The sequence below is a fragment of the Cheilinus undulatus genome, linkage group 10 (genome assembly GCF_018320785.1).
Source record: "Cheilinus undulatus linkage group 10, ASM1832078v1, whole genome shotgun sequence".
NCBI classification, from domain to species: Eukaryota; Metazoa; Chordata; class Actinopteri; order Labriformes; family Labridae; genus Cheilinus; species Cheilinus undulatus.
Genome location: NC_054874.1, coordinates 16834212 through 16858868, shown reverse-complemented (window position 1 = coordinate 16858868; position 24657 = coordinate 16834212). Strand labels below are relative to the sequence as shown.

Here is a 24657-nt window from a genome sequence, read left to right as displayed (position 1 = left end):
TATAGTGAAAAGTTATTTATACAATATTAAAAAATTAGAAAGGTGTAACCCCCCCATGGAGTTCAGACACTGGTGGCGGTGATTAGGAATGCATGATATCATGGGGTGGCCATCCAAAGACTTTGACACTGAAGAGTAGGACCTGGACACCAACAACATGGATGGGAGATGTGATATTTTCCCATATAGAATAGTATTTTGAATGATAGTATTTAGATTTTCCTATCGTAATTAAGAAAGGAGGAAAGAAATTTCTAGCTCATCAGACCTCAGATTGAAGGTCATCAATATTATTCTACCTAATAATCTGTTAGGCCTGTTGTTATTTGTTGCTTTTCTGTTCGCTTTTAACTATTTTAAACTTTTATTTATGAAAATGATGAATACAATTAGTATCATAGTAGTACGTAAATGATAGCCCTGACTACTTTTGCTAAATTATGTTTACTGAAATCATTATCAGAGTGAAACCACAGCATTAAACCGGTCTGACAGCATAGCTCTACGGTGACAATACACTGTAACGCTTTGGTAACAACCCACATTTACACACAGAAACTCAGACAACGATGAGCTCAGTTTTTCTCATGTCTAGGTCTTACGGTCTCAGGTCCATGCAAGTTTACTGAAGTCCATATAAACTTTTTTTTTTTTTTTTTACTCACAGGCCGCTGCTGCTACAAGCTCTCTGCTGCAGAGTGAGTATGTTTCTGTTTGTATGTGGACTCAGTGTACATTACCAGCATATTCCATCAATTACTTGATAACTGCAGAGATGTCTATCAATGTAAATAATCTAATGTGAAGGTAGTTATCTGCATAAAGGTGAGAATCATTCAATTTAAACAGACACTTTTAAAAGCTTTAAGTTTTTTAGTTTTAGTACTCAATAGTTCATATTCATCATTATCATTACTATTTATAATGACAATCCTAGAGACAAAAAAATTAATAGATTTAAAATGTGTGTTATGACTGTGTTCTCAATGTCAGTTAATGTGTCTGATCGTTTTTGTTCATGTGATAAATTAACAACAGTGTTTGTAGGAAGCTTGTCGGCCTGTTTGTACATGTCTGCATGGGAGTTGGCAAGATACCTCTGTTAAATAAAGCTAATTAAAGCTGGAAAACAACTTTCATGAAATATCTGATTTATAAATATGTTTACACACACACATATATAGAAATATATATATATCACTTTACACCTTTAATGATGAGAAACAATATTTTGACCTGTTTTTTTCTTTCTCTTTGTTTCTTTGTTTCTTTCTTTCTTTCTTTCCAACCACTTTGCAGCAGTTGGTTTTCAACATGGAGAGGTAAAACACTCAACACTTAAAGATCTTAACTTAATTTGTGTTGTTTAGCATAATGTGACCACTTCAAATGCATTTCAATTCAAGCTACATCAGCAAGGTTTGCATGTGTAGCGTTTTTTTTCTTTAATCCAATTAAAATCATTCTGACTCGGAACCCAAAATTCACTGTTTACATGTATGCTAAATAAAGTGATTTGATATTGAAATTAATATGAATGTATCAAAGATGTAATCAGAAGAAAAACATGTAGACATACACAGAGCTGTCCCACCCGTCTAATCTGCCAGAAACAACAGAAGAAAGCACTGCTATCTTCTTTTAGAATAAATGAAGAACATGCTCTGACTCATCAGAAATCTCTGTTTAGTAATACCCATCAATGAACCAGACAGCAGCTGTTGTTGATGGTGTGATCTCTTTATCTGAACTCCGTTCAGTGCCGTATGTTTTTGTATCCATCCCCTGAACTATACGTTTCAATAACCTTTTCTCTGAGTTGCCAGGAGTGTTGTTTTGTGTTCATGGTGTAATGGTAGCCATGAATACTGATTAACCAGAGACTGGACCTTTCAGACACAGGTGTCTTTATACTACTATCACCTGAGACACATTCACTACCCTCAGGTGAACTAGTCTTAGTAATTGTGAGACTACTAGCACCAATTGGCTGGACCTTTGGTGAATTAGGTTTTGCCATTTTAAAAATGGTGACTATTTATGCAGTCACTTATTTCATATTACATATTTGAATTGAACTGACATTACTCGGAAAAATCTGTTCTCACTTTGACATTAGAGTTTTGTTTTGTTTAGTGGCAAAGCCACTTTATATTGGCCATAACTGATTTCTAGAATCACCAGTATCCTCTCTGTCCGTCAGGTCCTTCCAGGAGATTCCTGACTCCTCCAACCTCAGCTACAAATCAAAAGCAGATCCTATTTCATTCGACGACATCGACCCTCAGACAGAGTAAGACACAGAAAAAACACCACACGCAAGAGACAATTTAGTTCTGCCTAATGAACATACAGTCCTACTTTCTGCATTATCAAAAACAAAAAAAAGGCACCATTTTTTGTTTTTTCCTGTTTAAATGTGCATATTAAGAATGTAAATGTTTTCCAGATTTATAAAAAATCTTAAATAATTTAAATAAAGTTTTACTTCCTGCAATCAGTATGAATAATGTATTGAGCCTAATAAGCAAAACCACCAACACTTGCTCAAGAACAACGTAACCTGCACAAACATAGAGATTGTCCACCTGTTGGGATACACAGGGATAGGGCATGAACAGCCCTTTTCAAGTCCAGCCACAAATTCTCTACTGGACTGAGGTCTGGGCTTTGACTCGGCCACTCCATAACATTCACCTTGTTGATGTCTTTGAACAATTTCTGTGTAGCTTTCGCTGTTTACTTCGGGTCACTGTCTTCCTGGAAAATAAATTGTCTCTCAAGCCATAGTTCTCCTGCAGACTGAATCATGTTGCTCACTCGGATTTTCCTATATTTTGCTGCACTTGTTTAACCCTCTACCTTTACAAGTCTTCCTGGGCCGGCTGCCAAGAAGCATCCCCACAGCATGAGGCTGCCACTACCACGCTTCACAGTGGGAATGGTGTGCTTGTGGTCATGCCCAGTGTTTAGTGTCTTTCAAACATAACATCTTGTCTGATGGCCAAAAAGCAACATTTTTGTCTCATCAGACCAAACACTTTCTTCACTTGACCAGTGGGTCTCCCACATGACTTTTAGTGAACTCTTGTCCAGATTTAATTTGTTTTCTTCAACAGTGGCTTTCTGTTTGCCACTGTCCCTTAAAGCTTTGACTGGTGAAGAACCCAGGCAACATTTGTTTGCAGAGTCTCTCCAATCTCAGTTGCTGAAGCTTGTCACTCCTTCAGAGTGGTCATAGCTGTTTTGGTGGTCTCTCTCACTAGTCTCCTTCTTACACACTGACTCAGTTTGTGAGGATGGCTTGATCTATTTACACATGTGACATACTCCACCAAATTCTTGATGATGGGTTTATCTGAAGTCTGGGGGGTGTTCAGTGCATTGTGTTTTTGTATCCATCCCCTGAACTATACGTTTAAATAACCTTTTCTCTGAGTTGCCAGGAGTGTTCTTTTGTCTTCATGGTGTAATGGTAGCCATGAATACTGATTAACCAGAGACTGAAACTTCCAGACACAGGTGTCTTTATACTACTATCACTTGAGACACAGTCACTGTCCTCAGGTGATCTAGTCTTAGTAATTGTGAGACTACTAGCACCAATTGGCTGGACCTTTGGTGATTTAGGTTTTGCCATTTTAAAAATGGTAACTATTTATGCAGTCACTTATTTCATATTACATACTTGTATTTAACTGACATTACTCTGTAAAAATCTGTCCTCATTTAGTTGCAATGCCATAATATATTTTACCATCACTGATTTCTAAAATAAATGAAAAAGTAAAATATCAAAGCGGTTGAACACTTTTTATGAGCACTGTAGATGATATAGAATTTGAACAAAATCTTGTTACAAAAAAAGTAAAAATGAAAGTGAATGAACATGCCATTTTTGTTGCTACATTTCTGCTTTTAATTATTTATGTTGCTGATTCACTCTTAAACATTTCCATTTTTTGCTTCCCTATCATTTTAATTTGCATTCTTTTAATTTCCTTTATAATTTACTGATACTAGTATCTTCTATGTCCGTCAGGTCCTTCCAGGAGATTCCTGGCTCCTCCATCCTCACCTGTAAATCCAAAGCAGATCCTATTTCATTCGACGACATCAACCCTCAGACAGAGTAAGACACAGAAAAACACCACATGCAAGAAAAAGTTAGTTTTGCCAAATGAACATACAGCCCTACTTTCTGTATTTTTAAAGTAATAATCAGTGATTTAAACATCTTGGTAATACAATGAGATTTTGTACATTGCCTGGAAACGAATGAGGAAATGCTTGTCAACTACAATCTATGTATTTAAAAAATTTTAAAAAATTAAAAATAAATGGCACTTTTGTTACTATATTTCTGCTTTTAATTATTAATGCTGTTAATTCACCTTTACACATTTCCATTTTTAGCCTCCCAAGCGTTTTAATTCTCATTCTATTAATGTCCTTTATAAGTTACTGATGCCAGTATCCTCTCTGTCCGTCAGGTCCTTCCAGGAGATTCCTGACTCTTCCAACCTCACCTGCAAATCAAAAGCAGATCCTAGCTCATTCGACGACGTTGACCCCACTGAGTAAGACAGAAAAAAACACCAAATGCAAGAGAAAGTTAGTTTTGAATAATCATAGATTTCAACATCTTGGTAATAAGATAAGAGGAAGATAAGAGGTCACAAAAATCTCGGCCAGTGTGATCCCAAGTCCCTATGACTGCCAGTTCTGACAGGTATAATCATCAACTGGCCTTGGTATGACAGCTGCTCTTTGTTGAGATGATTAGTTTCTTTCTGAGACTTCATGAGGAGTTGATCACAATCCAGTAATCAACTGGCAGGACATAACTTATTTATTATCTTGTAACTGTGCAAAACTTGGTTTAACTGTCAAAATCTAATTTTAGATTTAAATTGCCGCAGTGTTACTGACACTTAATATATATATATATATATATATATAGGAAACTTCCTCCTTTAAACAATAGTTAAATAAAAAAACCCAAAACAGCAGAAAAGTACCATGTGATCTCTTTTTTCCTCTTTGTCCACAGGACTGACCAGAAGATGTCAGGGTGTCCCTCTGATCCATCTGACAAGCATCAGCAAGCAGACCTAGACTCAGTATTCACGGTGTGTAGAGACATGAAAACTCACTCTACTTGAGTTCTTATCAGTACATTTGTGTTTTCCACATATCTGAGGCCAGTTCTTGCTAGGTGGTGTGGAACTTCAGAGTTCCAGCTGATACTTTTACACCTGTCTGACTAAGCAGGATGTTTCATCCCCTTGCTGGTCTTGTCCTACAAGTCTGAAAGAATTTGATTTAAAAAATCTCACCCTGCCATCTTTTGACAGAGGAATCTCTTACTTTCTGGACAAAGGCTCCTCTTTTTTTGCAGGCTGTGAGTCACTGGCAGCATTGATAGGGCAAAAATAGCTATGAATGATTAGTTTTAGTTTTGTTTTGCTTTTGTGACACACAGAGGCATCAGTATTTATGTCAGCTTGTTGCAAAGTGAAAAACTAAGTACTACTAAGTAAGTTATTTAAGATGCTCTTGTAACAGCCCTGCAACAGCTAAAACATCTCCTGTTGGGGTGGCAAATTTTTGTTGTCTTTTAGACCAGGGGTTCTCAAATGGTGGGTCGGGACCCAAAAGTGGGTCGTGAAGCAGTTTTCAGAACTGTGGCAAAAGTCCTTAAGTCCTTATTGGACATGCATCGATACCTCTTATTTTACCCTGTTTTGCTGTGAAATTGGGTAAATGTACATGTTTGATCAATATTTCAACTAATTTATCTCCTCTTCTTACAATGAATGGTAGTGCAGTAATTTCACAAGTTCTCTAGAAAATTGGCAATAATTGACCCATAATGATGGGGAAGAAGGGTATAAAATATGTCAGTTTTGTCCCTATTCTTTTTCATATCAGGTGTGTTGGTCCGATCATGTGCCAAACAGCAACATATTCAATTAACTAAACATGCATTGTTGAAAATGTTTTGGAAACTGAAGTTGCAATCTGTTGTAAGACAGACTGTGGGGCCCTGAGGCCAGACAAGTTGAGAACCACTGTTTTAGACCATGTATTATTGCAGATTATCAGTGTGTTTTGGGAATTAGGATTCCAAGTGACTGCACTTTAGTACATGTCATAAGAAATAAGGATTACGTCTTGGTATCAAAGTGCCCAAATTGAATCTAAATCCCTGTTAATGCATTGTATATACAGGATCTCAAATTGAGGAGTATTCAGTTGTACAAGCACACTACAGGGTTAACTTGCTTGACAGTATATCACTTGTTTCTTTAAATTGACAGTGATGGCCTCATGAAGGAGAGAAAATGGTAGAAAGTGGAACCCCAAGCCTTGTCCATGTTTCTATGTATCCCAGCATACATTGAGCTGTGAAGCAGTTGCTTGCAACAAACAGTACATGGCAACAAGTTTCACTGCACCTCCAAATCAAACCTTACCATTGTTTTGCATCTCACCCCTTCCTTGCACCATCCACGTGAAGCTAGGGACGTATCAGTTAGCCTACGGTTTCATCAATAAATGATGTTTTGTTTTTCAGCTGCTCGAGGAAGAAATCATCAGTTTTGTGAAGAATGAGCTTAAGAGGTTCAAAAGAGTCCTGAGTCAACCTGATCCAAAATATTTAAATAAAATGGAAGATGGAGAAAATGTGATTGATGAGGGGGAGCTGAAGAGGAGCAGCAGACAGGCTTTTCTGAAGATCACACTAGACTTCCTGAGGAAGATGGACCAGGATGTCATAGCCGACTCTCTGCATAACAGTAAGAGACTTTGGGAAAAAATTGATGTATCAAAACGGCAAAATTATTAATAATATATTTATAAATTAATCTCATGATTTCTTACGTACTTACAAGTCTTTCTGTACTCTGTATGATACACTAAGGTAGCGATGCGGCTCAAAAGATTCAATCTAAATTTGAACTTATTTTCATTCGCTTGGGAAGGCGTCAACAACCAAGGTTTAAACTGCAGCCCAAAATGTATTCACCTTCTGCACAATCTGTACATGACAGTTTACCTGCAATATTCACCAACACTGCCCCTGACTTAACGGCTGTGGATCCTTTAAGTCCTTAAGTGCCCAAGCAATGGAGATGCACAGGATTCTAAAATCACTTTATCCCATTACTGCATGTCTTTCCATTACACATTGAAGATAACAAGTAACAAGGGTGTAAATATTCTGCTTTTTATTAGAAATCTATAAATGCTAAGGGACCCTTTCAATAAGTTCAACTTAAGAATCTCTACGAGGCTGAAACTGTCCTAAGAGATTTTCACTGCACTTTGTAGACTGTGCCATTCTTTAATAATAGAAGATCTACCTTAATAGTTTGTAACTTTCTAATTTGTGTTTGAGAGCTGTAGTTTTACTTTTACTGTACTTGAGGAGAGCAGAGTACACTGGACTGCTTTTCATGCAGGAGATTTGTGCTAAGAGCCTACAGGTGCATCCCAAAAATTAGAATGTGATTTAATTCAAGAAGTGAAACTTCCATGTATTCCAGATTCATCATTAAAAAGTGAAATATTTCAAGACCTTTTCATTTAAATGTTGCTAATTACGGATTTCAGCTCACCAAAAAAAAAAAAACATCCACTATCTCAATCTATTTTAATATCACAAAACGTCAGTCCATAGAAAAAAAAAAAAAAAAAAATTTAATACAGAAATGTTGACCTTCTGCTATTATGCACTCAGTAATTGGTTGGAGCTCTTTTTACTGCATCTATGTGATGTGGCATGGAGCAAATTCGTCTGTGACACTGCTGTGGTGTTATGAAGCCCAGGTTGCTCTGATAGCAGCCTTCAGCTCATCTGTATTGTTGAGTCTGGTGTCTCTCATCTTCCTCTTGACAACAGTTGAGAGATTCTCTATTGGGTTCAGGTCAGTCCAGTTGGGTGTCCAGTCAAACACAGTAATACCATGGTCAGCAAACCAGTTTCTGGTATTTTTGGCTTCACTGTGGACCTGCTGAAAAAGTAAATCTGCATCTCAGTAAAGCTTCTCAGCAGATGGAAGCATGAAGTGCTCTAAAATCTGGTAGATGGCATGAACTATGGACTTGATAGAGCATAGTGGACCAACAGATGACATCGCAACCAAAACCATCACTGACTGTGAAAACTACACTCTGAACCTCAAGCACCTTGGATTCTGTGCCTCCTCCATCTTCCCCCAGACTCTGGGACCTTGATTTAAAAGGAAACTCAAATTTACTTCTACCTGAAAACAGGATGTTGGACCACTGAGCAGCAGTCCAGCTCTTTTTCTCCTTAGCCTGGATGAGATGCTGATGACATCTGTGGTTCAGGATTGGCTTGGCACTAGGAACATGACACTTGTAGTCCATCTCCTGGACCTGTCTGAGTCATGGCTCTTGATCCACTGACTTCAGCCTCAGTCCACTCATTGTTAAGCTCCCGTAAGTTCTTGGATCTGTTTTGTTCGACAATCCTCTGAAGGCTGCAGTCATCCCTGTTGCTTGTGCATTTCTTACCACACTTTTCTCTTCCAGTCAGCTTTCCATGAATGTGCTTGGATACAGTCTCTGAGAACAGCCTGCCCTTTCAGCAGTGACCGTATGTGGCTTACCCTCCTTGTAGAGGATGACAATGATTTTTTTTCTGGACATTAATCAAGCCTGAAGTCTTCCCCATGGTTGTGGTTGTGTGAACTAAACTAGACTGAGCTTGAATGAAGGCTCAGGAAATCTTAATCAAGTGAACTTTTCCATAATACTCTGAGATAGTAGATGTTTGATTTTAGGGACCTGTAACCCATGATCATCAAGATTACAACAAACAAATTTCTTGAAATATTTCACTTTGTAAGACAAATCTAGATTATATAGAAACTTATTTTTTTGAAGTAAATTGTGGGAAAATGAACTTCTACATGATATCCTAGTTTCATATTTGTAAGAGCCATGGACTGCTACTGCCAGAAAGAGATGAATCAAAAAAGAAGCCAAATAAATCCCATCTTTAAAAAAAAACTGCTTTTGTGATGTAAAGCTCTGCTTATTAATTGCTTTGGTGTCTTTTTTTTCAGAGTCTCCAGCATCCTGTCAACATAAACTGAAAACCAACTTGAAAGAAAGATTTCAATGTTTTTTTGAGGGGATCTCCAAAGCGGGTCAGCCGACACTGCTAAATCAGATCTACACAGAGCTCTACATCCAAGAAGGTGGAACTGGACTGCTCAGTGATGAACATGAGGTTAAAGTGATTGATACAGCCTTCAGGAAGTCAGTGAGATCAGAGAAAACAATCACAGTTGATAAAATCTTACATCAGCAAGGAGATGTTCCCATCAGAACAGTGATGACAAAGGGAGTGGCTGGCATTGGGAAAACAGTCTTAACTCAGAAGTTCACTCTGGACTGGGCAGAAGGCAAAAAATACCAAGACATACAGTTCGCATTTTCAATCACTTTCCGAGAACTGAACTTGCTGAAAGGAAAAAGGTACAGTTTGGTAGAACTAATCCATCACCTTTTTACTGAAACCAAAGAAGCAGGAATCTGCAGGTTTGACAAGTTTAATATTGTGTTCATCTTTGACGGTTTGGATGAGTGTCGACTTCCTCTTGACTTCTGCAACAACAAGATCGCAACTGATGTTACAGAGGTTGCCTCAGTCGATGTGCTGCTTACAAACCTCATCAGTGGGAAACTGCTTCCTTCTGCTCGCCTCTGGATAACCACACGACCTGCAGCAGCCAATCAGATCCCTCCGGAGTATATTGACATGGTGACAGAAGTTCGAGGCTTCACTGATCCACAAAAGGAAGAGTATTTCAAGAAAAGATTCAAAGATGAGAAGCAGGCAAGCAGGATTATTGCCCATGTCAAGAAAGCCCAAAGCCTTCACACTATGTGCCAGATCCCGGTCTTCTGCTGGATTACTGCAACAGTCCTGAAGGATGTGATGAAAACCAGCGAGAGCCATGAGCTGCCTAAAACCCTGACTGAGATGTACATCTACTTCCTGGTGGTTCAAATTAAACAGAGCAATGTCAAGTTTCATGAAGGGAGCGAGACAGACCCACACTGGAACCCAAAAAGCAAGGACATGATCCTGTCTCTGGGAAAACTAGCTTTTGAGCAGCTGCGGGAAGGAAACCTGATCTTCTACGAGGAAGACCTGATGGATTGTGGCATCGATATCAGAGCAGCCTCAGTATACTCAGGGGTCTTCACACAGATCTTTAAAGAGGAGAGAGGAATCTTCCAGGACAAGTTGTTCAGCTTTGTGCATCTAAGCGCTCAAGAGTTCCTTGCTGCTTTTTATGTTTATCTGACATTCACCAACTCTGGTTTCAATCCTTTGGAAGGCAATGCCTACACCTCCAACACACCTGACCAGAAATCTACAGTCTTCTTTCAGAATGCAGTGGACCAAGCTTTGCAGAGTCCAAATGGGCACCTTGACTTGTTCCTCCGGTTCCTTTTGGGTCTTTCTCTGGAGACCAATCAGAATCTGCTTCGAGGTCTGCTAACACAGAAAGGAACTGAATCTCAAACCAGGGAGGAAGTAGCTGAGTATGTCAAGGAGAAAATCAGGGAGAATCCCTCTCCAGAGAGAAGCATTAACCTCTTCCACTGTCTGAATGAGATGAAGGATCACTCTCTGGTGGAGGAGATTCAACAGTACCTGAGTTCAGGAAGACTCTCCACTGAAGATCCCTCTCCTGCTCAGTGGTCCGCCCTTGTTTTCATCTTACTGTCATCTGAAGAAAACTTGGATGTGTTTGACCTGAACAAGTACTGTGCTTCAGAAGAGGGTCTTCTGTGGCTGCTGCCAGTGATCAAAGCTGCCAAAAAATCCATGTATGTATACTTAATCTTAACCCCTTGTTTCCAATCATGCATTGTTACAAAGGCAAATAAACTGGAAAGCCACCAATTCCCATGGGAGTCTCTTATGATGTATACAGTTTTTTGATAAGGCTTTTTCTAAAGTCTTTAACCCTTGGCCCATTTTGCATGTTAACTTTGGAATAGATTGTAAAAGGGGTGTCATGTATGATACTTGCAGGTTCCAACAATCAGTAACCTTGCAAAGCAGATGAATTGGCCAGATTGCATGTCTGTCATCAGGCAAATCCATCTTGCAAAGCTCCAGTCCAAAATGATTGTGCCAGCTCTGAAATGAGCCAGACCAATCAGCGTTGTCTAAGGAGAACAAAGCGTTAGGGTTTAGTTGTACTGGAAGCTAATAGCAATGGTTGCTGACAGTGTCATGTTTAGCTTGGATGTAGCTCTAGAATAGCAGCAGTTTCAGCACAACTGGGACAAAATTCTTTATTATTGAAACAAGAGCCAAGAAACAAGATATTTTGGCACTTCTCCTGACCGGCCTTGGTATGAGTTTTATCCACTAACAAGCTCACCTGTTCATAAACTATGGCAGCGTCTGCCTATCAAGCTCAGGTTGCTACCAGAATTGTACATGCCTACGACCTTATTTTGTCTTGTTGCTCTGATTGGCCCTTAATGAATGAACAGACAGAACATTCAATCTATCACCTTCTGGGGATTTTTTTTTTTAAGTCCTGCCCTTCTCAAATGCTTCATATGAGAGGTTTTCCAGATGACTTTTCATATATCCAATACAATGGATCTATGAAACAGTCTATGTGGTGTCAGGATAAACAATCAGTGCATTGCAGGCATAGGGATATGGATGTAGTGTGTTGAACTAGAGCTAAAACCAAATGGCTAGTTAGCAGAAAAGTACTGAAATTGTTTCTCAAAAAACTGTGTATTTATGCCAATGTTGCTTTAAGGCCCTGTTTTTTCTTCAAAATTGGAAAATTACATGGTACAAACAACCCTGTCTGCATAGTAGTATTTTCTAGCTACTGCTCATGAACTTGCTGGTCTCTCCTTGCTCCTCGTCTCCATTTACATACTCTATTATGAAAGTGAGTCCAGAGGAAGTCCATTCATTCCTATGGAAATCTGTAAAAAAATCTCAGATTTATTGCCATGTGACATGGTCCCGTTTTTGTCCAGGTAATTCTCCAAATACATATTCCAAGCTACCATAATGCTAAAAATGGATATATGAGCCCGATAGCCCGATAGCCTCAGTTAGTTTGTAATTGGTTTCTATACATTAGAAAAAAGAAAAGTGCTTCCTTGTGTTGAACACTAGGAGGCATCATTGTTATGTATTTGGCTCTATGGACATCAGTCTAGTATGTCTGTGGAAATGAGGTGTAGTTGATTACTTCACGCTGTTATCTTTCCAGAGAGAAGTCTAAAGCATTATCCCACCTGATTGCACTTTCAGACTGAGTGGCTGTAACCTGACAGAAAGAAGCTGTGAAGCTCTGTCAGCAGTTCTCAGCACTGAGTCCTCGTGTCTGAGAGAGCTGGACCTGAGTAACAACAACCTGCAGGATTCAGGAGTGAAGCTGCTCTCTGCTGGACTGGGGAATCCAAACTGTAAACTGGAGACTCTGAGGTCAGGATTCATTGATGTGTTTGACAGATATTCTTTATCTTACCCAGGGGTGTACATCTCTCTCTCTTTATACACACCATCACTTCCATCTACATGTAAATGTTGTTAACCTTGCCAAAACAACAGGCAGTTATATCCAAGCAATAAAATGTGGTTGCACAAATTTTAAATGAACGCCTTTTGAACAATAGATCATATTTCTGTAATGTTAGAGCACCGCTTTAATTGGCATCATAAGACCACTATGTAATTAATGGAATTTTATTTCTTGCTAGATGGTGTAATATTACACTCATTCACAAAGTTCTGGATGGTAAAATGATTTTCATGAAATAAATGCCTTTTACACATAAAAGATAATTTCATGACAAATTGAAGCTTAAAAATAAAGTACATATAAGAAATAAAGTGTTAGCATTCAAAACTTCCTTGGGGAAGACCCACAAACCTAGTAAAAAAACAACTAGGTTTTTAAATTTCATACAGAGTTTTAAGTCAGGATTTAAATGCACATTTTAAAATAAAGTTTTGTTGGAGAACCTCTGTCATGATCAGTATTGACCATTTTAAATAAACAAGTTGAAATTCATTAAAGAGATCCATCTTTTCTTGTTTGTCTAGTACCGATGCTCTTGAATGAGGCAGAAGAGATTCATTTAAAAAATGCTGAGCATGAAGTATTTCTTGAATAAATGAAATTTGTTTCAGTTTACTTGCAACAAACAAGAAAATCTTATTTATTTCTTATTAGAAATATTGTCATATTAATCAACAGAATTATTACAAGAAGAGCATGAAGTAAAGATATGATGGGCTTGTCAACGACTCTGCCACAATTGGTTTGAGAGATTTTTCTCTTGTGTTTTTAGGCTTTCAGGCTGTCTGATTACGGATGATGGATTTGTATCTCTGGCCTCAGCTCTGAACTCAAACCCCTCTCACCTGAGAGAGCTGGACCTGAGCTACAACCGTCCTGGAGACTCTGGAGTAAAGTTGCTCTCCGCTGGACTGGAGGATCCTAACTGGATACTTGACGATTTAAGGTATGGAAAGTCCTATGATGATGTGCAGGCACTGTGTGACGTCAGGACACAGGAGTGGGGTGGGGGGTGGGGGGGTTGGCGATGCTTTTGGATTTTTAAAGTCTCTGTAAGGTGATTTTAAAAAAACTCTTTATTTGAGGTTCATTGTATGACAGGCCCCAGGCCAGGTTTTGAGGTTTTGAATCCCCAAGCCAAATTTCAGTCATGAAGAACATCTCTAGTATATAAAATTAAGCTTCAAAATCACAAAAATATTAGGCAATAAAATCTGCTCTAGAATGGTGTGGGCATGTTGCCATGCCCACTCAGAAGAAATATAATCCTCTTATATTTAGAATAAATGCTTCTGATCAGAGTGCAGCTTTCAATGAAGGCAGTGACATCAGCAAACAACAGACCTAACTGAGATGAACAGCTCAGTGATTTTTTATCATTGTTTTGTTAGGGGGGCGAGGTAATTCCACATCAGGACTGGTGATATCATGGGCTACTTTATTTTCCCTGCCTGAATTAAACCAAGCCAGGGAAAAGGTGAACAACTTTTTAATGGTCTAAATCAAAAATTCCAGTCACACTTAGACCTCTGTGTTTTCACATGTTTTTAGCAAACTTATTCAAACATAGCTAGTGTGTTAAGACACAAATTATGGGTTTCACTTTACAGGGACTTTAAAGAGAGGTCATATGAGGTACTTGTCAACAGTAAGTCTATTAGCAGCAGGAGCCAGTGTGGCCCAATACAGGTTGTTTTTTTCCTATGTATGTGACTGGTGTCTGTAGGTTTGAAATTTATATGGATGTTGGCATCCCACAAAGGAAGCACAGGTCTTTATCATGCCTCTGAACTTTTCATTTAAATTCATGAACACATATCAAACTGTCAAAATGATCTGACTGTATTTTTCCTCAGTCTAATAAACAATTTAACCCTATATATAACCACACTGCAACAGAGTAACAGGTCACAAGGTATTAAAACAAGATAAAAAAGTTCTCTTCAATCATACAGATCCAGCTAAGAATCAACAACTACAATGGAAAGATAAATTGTTAGCTAGTTAGCAGCTCGTTAGCTAAAGCAGGGTGTACAATGCAAATTTCATCCAATTCAGCCAACTTTCAGAGTCCACATTTCACATACACTGAACATATAAAAGTCTGAGTTTGTGTATTTCTTCCTTTCAGGGTTGACTATGGAGGAGAAAATTGGTTGAGACCAGGTCTGAGAAAGTGTAAGTGAAATTTTGGTCTGATTCCTAACAAAAACATGCAAATCATTTGATTTTATTTCATGGAGGAAGTGCCCTGAAGTGTCATGTACAATTGTTTAACAGCCTGGGGTCTCATTTAGAAACACAGCAAATGTACCTGTTAGCAAACCCATGCATATGAATGTTTGGAGGCAGAGGGAAATTGGTGACACACACTGTGAGATGGTGATTTTAAGCCAGTTTGTATATTAAGGCATTTGAAACAACTAATTTCACTAAGTACAAACTTTATTCCACTGTTAATGTCATTATAAGCAGACAGTTTGATTTTAACCTATGACTTGTGAGCCCTGTATTACATCCTAATATGAAAATGTGTCAATATTTATCTTTTAAAGAAAACCTGCCCCACACATTTTATTATCAAAGTCACTCTGAGTGGCAGAGGCCAAATCGTAACTTCATCATATGATGTAGAAATTCAAACACAAAAACACCAGAGAAAACACCAGACCATGGGGCCAGGTTGCCAGTAAGCCAAAGTTAACATAATTTACACAAAACTCAAAAAATGGGCTGGACAAAATTGTTGGCACCCTCAACTTAATATTTGGTTGCACACCCTTGGGAAAAAATAACTGAAACCAATCTCTTCCTATAACCATCAACAAGCTTCCTACACCTCTCAACTGGAATTTTGGACCACTCTTCTTTTGCAAACTGCTCCAGGTCTCTCAGATTTGAAGGGTGCTTCTTGCAACAGCAATTTTGAGATCTCTCCATAGGTGTTCAATGGGATTTAGATCCGGGTCATTGCTGGCCACTTCAAAACTCTCCAGCGCTTTGTCTCCAACCATTTCTTGGTGCTTTTTGAGGTATGTTTGGGGTCATGTCCTGCTGGAACACCCATGACCTCTGACGCAGACCCAGCTATCTGACACTAGGCCCTACATTGCTGCCCAAAATCATTTGATAGTCTCCAGGTTTCATGATTCCTTGCACACAGTCAAGGCACCCAGTGCCAGAGGCAGCAAAACAACCCCAAAACATCTTTGAACCTCCACCATATTTGACTGTAGGTACTGTGTTCTTTCTTTGTAGGTTTCATTCTGTTTTCTGTAAACGGTAGAATGACGTGCTTTTCCAAAAAGCTCTACCTTAGTCTCATCTATCCACAAAATGTTCTTCCAGAAAGATTGAGGCTTACTCAGGTACATTTTTGCAAACTCCAGTCTGGCTTTTTTATGTCTCTTTGTCAGCAGTGGGGTTCTCCTCAGTCTCCTGCCATAGCGCTTCATCTCATTCAGATGAGAACATATGGTGACACTTTTGCACCCTGAATCTGCAGGACAGCCTGAATTTGTGTGGAAGTTGACTGAGGATGTTTATCCACCATTCCAACTATCCTGCGTTGCATTCTTTTGTCAGTTTTTCTCTTCTGTCCATGTCCAGGGAGATTAGCCACAGTTCCATGGGTTATAAACTTCTTGATTATATTACACACAGTAGACAAATGAATTTCAAGATCTCTGGAGATGGTGTTGTAACCTTGAGATTGTTCATATTTTTCCACAAATTTGCTTCTTAAGTCCTCAGACAATTCTTGGCTCTTCTTTCTCTTCTCCATGCTTGGTGTGACACACACAGGCACACAAAATAAAGGTTGAGTCAACTTTTATACATTCTAACTGGCTTCAGGTGTGATTTCTAGATTGCCAGCACCTGTTACTGCCACAGGTGAGTTTAAATGGGGGTCACATGCTTGAAGTAAAATGATTTACCCACAGTTTTAAAAGGGTGCCAACAATTTTGTCTGGCCCATTTTTTGAGTTTGTGTTAAATTATGTCAATTTTGGCTTTTTTCTTCTAGTTTTTTTTTTTTTTTTTTGGTGTGTTGTTCCAATGCACATAAATGAAATAAACGTGTATACCAAAAGCATTTGTTATTTCAACAATTTCTGGGAGAAATGGTGTATTTTCTGGAAAAATTCCAGGGGTGCCAATACTTTCGTCCATAGCTGTATAATGTTTTCCTTGTTATACCACAGTGTGATTTTTATTTGGGACAAACTTCACTTTGAAGCAAGACCCACAATGAAATTGAGACACAGTGTCTGTTTCACACGGACTCATCTCTCTGGTCTCTGAGCACAGCTTTATCACCTGCATGTATTTAATTATATAATTGAGCAAAATGTGTAAATAAAGCCTGGACAGCTCTCACACAGTCATTTACCTACAATCACCCACAGTGTTTTGTCATATCTACCCTGAGACAGAACTGCAGTTACACTTTTTTGACAGCAAGTGTCATTGTTGTGCGACTTAGCTTAATTCCACCCAGGCCTTTTTAAAAATGTTAAACATGCAGCAGCAACAAAGTGTCAGTCTGTTTTTTGTTGTTGTTGTTTTTTTTAAGTGAATGTTCCTGTTACAGTGAGTGTTGTCTGGCCATCCTTTATTCACAAGAACCTCAGTTTCGGTGTCAGAAAGTTCATTTCCTTTGGTTGCATTGTGGTTCACCACTGAAAACTTTTATCTGCCTGCTCATTGACTTGAGGCTGAATGTAGGCGGATGTAAAGGGTGGAACAGGAGGTAGATCTATATGCACACACTTCAAGGTGGATCAGTATTTATAAAGAGAGAACTGTATTAAGCTGTCTAGGGGTGCCGTTTTATGAATTTGGCATACACCATTTCTGAGGTTTGGGCGCAGACACTGTCAGTCAAGTTTCTTCACACTGTTCTATAAACAAGACCCCTGAAGGCTAAATGCTTAGTTGCACTGGTGAGGATTTTCAGTTTTATTCTATAACGATTTCAGCGTGTAGCTTCTCCTAAAGTCTACTGTTAAGAGGAACAATTTCAAATTAACTGTTGAGATCAATATTGTGACTTTTTGACTTCATATTAATGAAACTGGAGATCTAAAAAATTCCATAACTGTTCTTTTGTTTTTCTGTCCATCAGACTCCTGTGAACTCAAACTGGATCCAAACACAGCAAACAGACGCGTTTTTCTCTCCAAGGACAACAGAAAAGCAGAACTTCTGAAGGAGGAGCAACCATACCCAGATCACCCTGACAGATTTGATTTTTTGTGTTCAGTGTTGTGTGATCAGGGTTTGACTGGTCGACATTACTGGGAGGTGGAGAGGGAAGGGTGGCTCGCTATAGGAGTCACTTATAAGGGAATCAAAAGGAAAGGAGATGATATTGGCTGTAGACTTGGAAGGAACAACATATCCTGGGCTTTGTTTGCATATCCTAGTCTTCTCTCTGCCTGGCATGATGATGGCTCAGAATCTGTCTGCATCCCCTTTGAGTTTCTGCCAAAGAGAGTTGGAGTATATCTGGACTGGCATGCCGGCACTCTGTCTTACTACAGAGTCAGCTCCAACTCGCTGATCCACCTGTACACCTTCCACGCCACCTTTACTGAACCCCTCTACCCTGGGTTTATGTTTCGGGATGGATCTGTTCTGTCTCTTTGTTAGATAAAACATGGAGTCATCCAATGGAAACACAGCTGAGCAACAACAGCTGTCAGCAGAGAAGAACAATATCCGAGGGCAGGAAATTCCAGAAAAATACTAAAATGAGTGACTAAACGGATGTAAATGGACTGATGAGAATGCAAACACTTCATGTTCAAATAGAGAACTTTCACACTTTCACAATAGCATCATGCCAGCAGAGGTGCCAAGTAACAAAGTACAAATACTTTGTTACCTTACTTAAGTAGAAATTTTGGGTATCTACACTTTACTGGAGTAATTATTTTTCAGATGACGTTTTACTTCTACTTCTTACATTTTCACACAATTATCTGTACTTTCTACTCCTTACATTTTAAAAATAGCCTCGTTACTTCTATTTCATTTCAGCTTGTTTTCATTCCAGCTTGTCATCGTTCAAAAAAATCCAAATAAAAAAACCCAAAAACCTATATCGCGCCATCTGGATAGAGTGAATTTGATTGTGGTTGGATGAGAAGTATAAACATAATACCATTCTGACACCCTATTGGTTTGTACGCGATCCATCGCACCTGCGCACAAAAATGTATTACAAAATGATACAAATCACGTCACACTCCAGCAAGGAAATAGTAGATGTATGTAGCCTAGTACGGAGATGGCCTTGGTAGAGACTCAAGAGAACTCGAGCGAAATGTCCCAACCAAGCACTGGCGAGGAGGTTGGTAGTACACATATATGGTTATTGAATGTATTTGCATTGTACTAAAATGCGTTCATTTTCAATGGGCATAAATGCGGCTGAAACAGGTGCATACCAAATTTTTCAACATTAACATTTTAATAAAACATTACAGTCATTATGGCCTTTAGAAAAATGTTTTTGGGAAGGTGGGATAGTGCTCTATAGGGCCCTGTGGCGTGGCCTACGCTTTTGTCCTTAATGGCATTTTCCCCACGACATTACTTTTACTTTTATACTCTAAGTAGTTTTGAAACCAGTACTTTTACACTTTTACTTAAGATGTTATATGTTCTCAAATTTAAAGACATTTCTAAAGGAAAACATAAGAGTGCTGCATGGCTGCAGTGATGAAAATACACAGTGGACCTTTAGTTCTAAAGCTCACACAGAAATGCAGTGTTGTGCTCTTGGTGTTCTGCGGGTGTTTGCTTCATGTGTCCTATGCAGATTGTTAACCAGAGCTTATAATAGACAACAGAGGGTCTTTCTCTCACTATATACATGAACATTTTTCCATTTCTAGCAGCTGTCTATGACTAATAAGCTAATAAGTCATGTAATTCAGCTGTGTGTATCTACAGCTGATCAGAGAAGAAGAGAGAAAGTTAAGATTCCCTTCTGTCAGTGTAGAAAGGTAGATGTCTGATGTTAGATATGAACCTGTTACTGGGAGCTGAAGACAATAGCCCATGTGTGTCAAAACTTTGTTACAATCTCTTACGCAGCCTCTATTATTTTTTTCAGTCATAAAAAGGAGCAGGAAAGGCTGTGAAGAAACGAACTACCTTTTTACTCTATCATTTTCCTGTTTGATTCATTAGGCTGGCCACACACTACAGGATTTTAAGCTGGATTTGAAGCCTGATTTGCCCCCCTCTGAGGACTGTGGGGATGATCCTGCATCTGACAGAATTCCCATAACAACCAATAAGAGTGGGCAGACCAGGTAGCGTCACCAACCAGGTGTTATGTAGGTGTACTTTCATGGCATACAAGCATAAACACAACTGCACCTTCCTTCCAGGAAAAGGAATAGTATAGTGCGCTTAAAAAACTAACTAAAATAAAATAAAAATGGAGACAAAATATCCTTAGGTTTAGTCTTTGACACATTCAAACTGACTGGCACCAACACCCAAGTCTGGGGAGTGTAAAATTGCCTGATCTGATTGGTTAAGACTTCACAAAGTGGTAGTTTTATGTCTGGAGTTGTATTCAAACATCGTCATTAAGTAAATAAAATGGTAAGTGAAGAGTAGATTGTTTTAATGTTTTTAAAAATGTATGACGCCCACTCAGCCCCGACATCTATCCGTAAAAAAGCTACAACAAACACTAAAAGTAATCAAAACCAAACTAAAACGAAGCATTTTTTGCAAAATAGAAACTAAACTAAACTAACAAACCAGCAATCAAAACTAATCAAAACTAAACTGAAATCTAACACAGAAAGTGAAAATGAAATAAAAATAAAAACCTATTGAAAAATCCAAAACTATTATAACCTTGGGAGGGACAACCTGGAAGTATCAATCAGCACCCATTTTTGTTTTTCTTCTGCAGTCACGTGATCACGCCAGGTCATTGGTGGGCGGGTGTGTGTTTTCAGTGGGCTGATTTTGCGACTGAGTTGTCTTGTGTGTGTGCTCAGACGATTATAAGATGAAAAATCGTCTGTCCTCACGTACTCATTTCTTCTTGCTTCTTTTCCTCAGTAGTTAGTTTATTCTGGTGAGGTAGTCTTATTTCAGGTGGTGGCTGGTCCGATGCCCCAATGAGGCTCAGACATGTCCACCACTCTTCCTTTGGTCCTTTCAGCCAGCACCTACAGCTCCTTTCCTTTCACTGATTTTATTTATTCACTGATTGCTTTTATTGATTTAATCAAAGCTTGGATTTCTTTTTAGATTTCAGTTGTTTTTGTTTTGAGACCTCTTTTGGTCTCTTTGTGTTTGAGCCTTAATTGTTCATTTCTTTGTTTAACCCTTTAGAGATCCTAGGGACAATTTGTGCTACTCTGTTGTTTATTTTAAGCCATTTCAGCTGTGTTAAATGAATATAGTTCAGATTTGCCAGAGGATGGCTGTTAAAGGGACCCACAAGAGCTCTCTGTGCTCCACTTGGGCTTATACGATATAAAGTCCTAAATAGGGTTCACTTTCTAAAGCTAGGCTGTCTGAAATGTTCTCTGCAGTGGAGGAGAAGTGTAAAACATAACATTTATCTCCATGCAACTGAAGTCACATGTTCTATCGGCGTTCAAAGCTGGCAAACGTCTGGCAGAATTATTTTGGGACTTTGTCCAAAATATTAGACATGAATATTAGAAACTCTCCTTTTATTGCAATATTTAGTACACCTTGGTAACACAGTCTATTTGACCTCTAATCACTGACTGTTTTAGCTTTTACATAATTGTTAGCAAACAAAGACTTCTACATTGGAAGTCTAGTCAAGTCCCATCTATCTCTCTTTGGCTTCAAGATGTCATATTGTTCTTGGAACTAGAAAGGATAAGGCCAATTCTGAGATGTTTCTGGAAAAATGGCAACCATTCCTGACATTTTTGAACTCCTTACAGACTTTACCACCAGACTGAACAAAAACTGACAGCCTCTTTTTTATCATCCCTCTCCTATCCTTTATTCTCTCTCTTTCCCTTAAATTGTTATGATTATATTTTTATTTCTCCTTTTCATCCAAGTTATTTTCCTTAACAGAATCATCTTATTGTTTTTTGTGTAATATTTTTATTTATTTATTTATATTTTTTTTTTCTGTGTAGAAATGTGGCTCCTCCATAGTTCATGGGAAGGGTGGGGGGGTTGATGGGGAAAAATAATCATGAAAATAATAAAAAGCGGAAATATTTATTTTTTCTTCCTCCACTGTGTTTGATCATTTCTGTATTTCACAATGTCAAGAAGATCAAAATGTAAACAGTGGTTGTAAAACTTGCACTCTTCAATAAAGGAATGTTAAAAAAAATGCCAGAGGATATTCATTTTCATTTATTTTTTTAGAATTATCATCTCAGGTCCTTAAATTAGCCTACATGGCTAAGCTACAGAAAAAACTGACAGATTTTTCCTAAGGACAAAAAATGACCCATTGAAAATGACTTTTTTGATCCCACATTTATCTGAACATAAACTAATGCATTACTGACTACTTAAAGTCAGGATTGAGAGCCCAGCTTAGCACACTGGTTAAACTGACTAAAGATCTACAGTTAGCTGCAGACAGATGTCTTTTTTCTGTGCTTGTTTCATTACATCTTAGTGCTGCTTTGATGGCTTGTCCATTTTATCTTATTACACAGACTACAGCAACAACTTGACAGTACAGGAGCTGCTTTAAATCATTTCTATCTGATCCATCTCAGTTTGTAGATGTAAATGAGTTCTCTGCACACTTCAAAGTAAGCTATGGAGTTCTACCATGTTCTGTGCTTTGACAGATCCTTTTCCCTGTGTATATGCTTCCTCTAGGCAATATCATGAGGAAATACTCCACAAGTTTTCATCGCTTTTAGAGGATAGCTATTAGGAATGAAGCCAGATGATATCAATCATCTAACTAACCTAGAAGTGTGACTTAAAGACATCAGGACTTAGATAATCAGGATTTTGTTGCTGCTGAACACTGAGATGTCCTGGCTCCCACGGCCTTTAGATACAGATCATTTTTTCATCCTTACAACAAAGTAGAAATCTGGCATATCCTGCCTCAAAATGAAGCAGTAAAACTTATCACTGGAGGCTGCCTTAGCAAGTCACTACTGACTTTTCAGCTGTTCCAAAATTCTGCACTGACAAAAACTAAAAAAGAGATATTTATTCTAGACTTCTCTGCACTGTCTCCCTGTAAAATAGAATATACTTTAAAATTCTTCTCCTCACTTACAAAACTCTCCTGGCATTGGGCTGCTCGTAGTACCCTCAGTCTCTAAAAGTAGTGTGGGAGGTAGATCCTTCAGACCCCTCTCCTTTGGACTCATCAACCTGTCAGAGTCACAACCTTTAGAGGAGGCCCAAAATATACCTTTTTAAATAAGCTTTCCCTTAGCCGTTCCTAAGTCTTGGATCAGTCTTAGCTATTCTGCTATAGGTTTAGGCCGGCCACACACTAGACGATCTTCAAATCTGAAATGATTTTTAAAAATAGGGAGACCACAGACATCGGGTCAATTTTGAATGATTTTTCATCCTTTATTCTCTGAAGGCACACACTAGACGGCTCAGCCAAGTCAGGTCACTTGAGACCACACACCTGCCGACTTGCCAGCAACCTTGCGTGATCATGTGACTTCAGAAAAAAAAGAAACAAACACAGATGTCTGTCAGTGCCCTCTCGCTGTCCCTTCACAACAAACTGCCTTGGCAGGTGCAGCAAAAATCATAAAACAAGGGAAAGATTCAGGATGAAATCCTTGCTGAATGAAGCTACAGTTGTGTTTATGGTTGTGAGCCGTGAAAGTACCCATGATCCGGCTGATGATGCTACCCCATCTGCTCACTCTCATTGGTTGTTGTGGGTACTCGGTCAGAGGCACTATGACCCAGAATCATAAATATTTAACATGTTTGATATTTACAATTCTGGGAGGAAATGGCGCGATTTGTGGCAGTAAAACAACCGCGTTGACACAACACATGACAGACAAATAGTCGTTGCAATGAGGCTCCACTCAGGATACGCCCCACAATCATCGGGGGGAGGCAAATCTTGCCTTGAATTGAGCTTAAAATCCTGTAGTGTGTGGCCGGCCTAGACTGCTGGGGATTTTGGCACACTGAGCTACTGCCTCTCCTGCTACTCTTTATGCCATCATATTGGATTAAATACATGCAGCTTACTTAAAATCTTTATATCTAATTAATTTTACTGAACATTTATCTCCCATATCTCATTGGTTCTTCTAGATCAGGGGTTTTCAAAGTGTGGGCGAGTGAGCCTCCCCTCGGAGAAGATAATTTATTCCCCCCACCCCAACAAAAAAAAAGGATTAAAAAAAATTTAAAACTATATATTTTCAAACATTTTTTTCATCTGTAAACATTTTTATTTTTATTTATTTTAGGAGGAGGATCATCAAGACTCTCCACCTGGAACCTGAACCATTCACCATATCTGCCATTTTATGTCAGAGAGAACAGAACTAGCAAGAGGTCTGTTAAACCATAAAGATCCAGTCTGTTAAACCATGAGGATCAGAACTGTGCTGAATGTCAGAGGAGGGAACGGTTTGTTAAACAGACACTTAAACCAACCCTACCAGACAATAATGGACATGCAATCCACTAGTTTAGATTAGTTGACTTTTATGGGATCTTTTTTGTATTTGTACTCTTTTTATTTCTCACACTGAATTATTTTGTACTGTTTACAGAATTTGATATAAATCTGCTCCATGTGGAGTCAACCTTACTTGGCTGTGCTAGTTTTCTTTTGACAGAAAAACAAGCAAACACCTGATTTATTTGTTGTTGTTTTTTTTTTAAATATAGAGATAGAGACATATGAAGAGGGATCATATAGTCAAAAATGAATCAATTCAAAAAGTTTTAGAGTCTGGTTTCTGAGTAATATGAAACGGCAAAGATGGTGCCAATACTAAAACCTCCGGGACTTTGCACTGCTTTACTTCTGTAG

The 24657-nt window shown here is 38.6% G+C and overlaps 1 protein-coding gene across 1 annotated transcript; it reads left to right on the top strand.

Annotated features, from left to right (window-relative positions):
• Nucleotides 1–602: 602 nt before the first annotated feature.
• Nucleotides 603–18544, top strand: LOC121516559 (protein NLRC3-like). The gene is made up of 12 exons (XM_041797907.1): nt 603–698; nt 1300–1322; nt 2204–2293; nt 4043–4132; nt 4494–4580; nt 5054–5132; nt 6581–6803; nt 9102–10881; nt 12350–12523; nt 13393–13566; nt 14752–14798; nt 17749–18544. Exons 2-12 carry the CDS (start codon nt 1315–1317, stop codon nt 18273–18275), a joined length of 3279 nt encoding a protein of 1092 aa, XP_041653841.1. The 5' UTR covers nt 603–698; nt 1300–1314; the 3' UTR covers nt 18276–18544.
• Nucleotides 18545–24657: the final 6113 nt, after the last annotated feature.